General features: G+C 40.5%; 1 protein-coding gene across 6 annotated transcripts in view; it reads left to right on the forward strand.

Moving 5' to 3' along the window:
• The window catches only part of LOC128873123 (clotting factor B-like), a 13,197-nt gene that overhangs the window by 7,948 nt on the left and 2,588 nt on the right, over positions 1-2,661 (forward strand). For all 6 annotated transcript variants that reach the window (XM_054116447.1, XM_054116462.1, XM_054116490.1 and 3 more), the window contains 2 exons: positions 268-858; positions 1,628-2,004. In XM_054116447.1, the coding sequence (XP_053972422.1) occupies positions 268-858; positions 1,628-2,004 (968 nt within the window). The remainder of the gene's footprint in view (positions 1-267; positions 859-1,627; positions 2,005-2,661) is intronic.

Here is a 2,661-nt window from a genome sequence, read left to right on the forward strand (position 1 = left end):
CTTTTAAATTATACCTAGCTTGCTTATTTCAAGGCATATATTATATTGTAATATCGTATCATCACCTTGAAATAATTTTGACAAGTTAGCTGATACGATTATGTAATAAATAAAGATCTACAATATAAGAAACAGTAATTATGTATACATGAACTGATTGCAGAATGTTTTGCAAAATATTATTCACAATTCAAACTGCACCGAACTTCCGCAGACCGAAGATAGTAAAGAGTCCAGAATCAAGTGACCAAATCATTCTCATTTCAGCAATCGGACAAATCGTCACGTCCATCGTATTGAACCACACCTTGTATCCACCGGGGAAGATGCAAGTTTTGGACGAATCGAACCTGATTTCATCGCACGCCGACGTAGACGAAAAGCTGTGGCAGCCTGCTATGCCGGACCCCACTCGACCGCCAATTTTCGAAACCCAACCCACTCGACCGCCAATTTTCGAAACCGAACCCACTCGACCGCCAGTTTTCCAAACCAAACCCACTCGACCACCAGTTTTCCAAACCGAACCCACTCGACCGCCAGTTTTCCAGCCCGAAGTGACCAGATCATCGATTCAAACTGTTGGAACTGAACGTACGGTGTTCACACCGATTCCAACTCGACCTCAGACCACTCAACCAGTTTCTCCCGTGACTCCCAAGCCGATTCCTAACATCGATCAGACCAATGAATTATGCGGTCGTCCAAGTAACACGAACTCGATTAACCAACTGATAGCAGGAGGTTTGAAAACGTATCCAGGTCAGTGGCCTTGGTTGGTGGCGATCTTCGTCGTCAAGTACGAGTTTGAGTTCCAATGTGCCGGGAATCTGGTGACGAACACTCATGTTATCACGGGTAGGTGATCTTTAAAGGTGGTGCAATTGGGTATTTTTTCGTTGGAGAGGGGTGATATGTTCATTCATGGAAAATATGCGAAAACCTTTTACGTAGGGGAGCTTGAAAAATGTATTAGTAAGTAGTATCTAGAGGTGAGGAGTTGGCTAGTAGGTTTGGCTGCTGGTACATGGTAGCGGGTATTATCGGTGGTAGTACAATTATGTAATAGTATTCTACGGTATTAATTCTTTGCGGTCGTATGTCTAGCGAGGCTCGACAAAGATGTACTGAAATCAGAAAATTCCGAATGCAAAGAAAAGAAAAGAAAAGAAAAATCCCGTTAACAATATGAATGGAATTAGTATTGGGTTGTCTAGAAAGTTCGTGCCAATTTTTAAGAAAAATTCAAAGGCATATTTGAATTTTAATATATATTTATTGAATTATATAAATACCATTTTGTTCCACGACCTTTCTACCTTTTAAGGGATGCACCTATGTTAATTGTTTTCAACCATTCCGATATAAACAGACGTGTACCACCTATCAAAAATCGGCACGGACTTTCCAGACAACCCAATATTAGTAAACCGACTGTCAAAGAAGTACTATCCTACTGTACAGTATTAACAATATGACTGTAATTAGTATTAGTAATCCGCAAGGAAGTATTTTCCAGCCCAACCTGATTTTCCTTGATTTTTCCTAGCCTGTTTTCATGGTTTTTCTATGTCTTCTACGTCATCCTACAAAATAAAATTCTTAAAAAACTTTCATTCCTTTTCAGCTGCCCACTGCTTTCAATTGGGCAACCTGATGATCCCAGCGAGCGTGCTGTCGATCGGTGTGGGACGATATCGTCTTCGAGGCTGGAAGGAAAAGGACTCGAATCGACACGTGGCGGAATATAGGATCCACCCCGATTACAGGTTCCAGGTCGACGCCAATTCGAAAGCCAGCGCCGACTCCGACCTTGCCGTGCTGATTCTCAAAGACAGGGTGGAGTACAGCGCGATGGTCAGACCAGTTTGTCTTTGGCCAAGCCTTACGGCACTGGACTTTGTTGTGGGAAGGTCGGGAACCGTTGTGGGCTGGGGACGCGACGAATTCGGGAATCCGTACGTTGACGAACCTCGTATGTCCACTTCTCCGATCGTATCTCAGGTAAAACCAATTTCTTTGTACCATATGTGGACTCTTGATCTTTACTTAATTTCAATTACAAAGCTTTGTCTTACTCTAACCGTCTTTATTTTCCAAAAATTTGTATTTCATTCCATTTTTTAAATTTTACTTTTTATTACGGACAAAACATTATATTTTGCAACAGTGTAAACATTTTGTAGTATCAATGTTGAAATGGTTTAAACATTGCTAAAATATCACTCGCGGTGTTTAAAATGTTACAATGCTCATTTAATGTTGACATTCTAATAATCATGAGATAACGATTACAACCGGTTTCTTCTTCGTTGTCGACGCCTCGATGGGATAGCTGGAATCAAAAAAGTTGTCCAATGTGTTCTCTGTGCATATTAATATTCGTGCAGAAAATTCGAGGATACGTTAACACGATTCTTCTTTAGAATATATCATTTGTTTTATGTATACACTGGCCTTCTGTTTTAAGCTTTTAAAAATTTTATACTTTTCCGGTATTTTCGCTCAAATAAATAGCCATCTAGCGGTGATTATACCGAACTATTTTTCGGAGTATGGTCAGCGCCTCTATCAGGAAAACGCCCAAGTTTGTCCTCGATAGTTCCTCTTTTTACTGCTAGATGGCGCCATTTACTTTGTTATTTACCGCATTATGGTAAT

This window comes from Hylaeus volcanicus, chromosome 1 (assembly GCF_026283585.1).
Source record: "Hylaeus volcanicus isolate JK05 chromosome 1, UHH_iyHylVolc1.0_haploid, whole genome shotgun sequence".
Classification (NCBI taxonomy): Eukaryota; Metazoa; Arthropoda; class Insecta; order Hymenoptera; family Colletidae; genus Hylaeus; species Hylaeus volcanicus.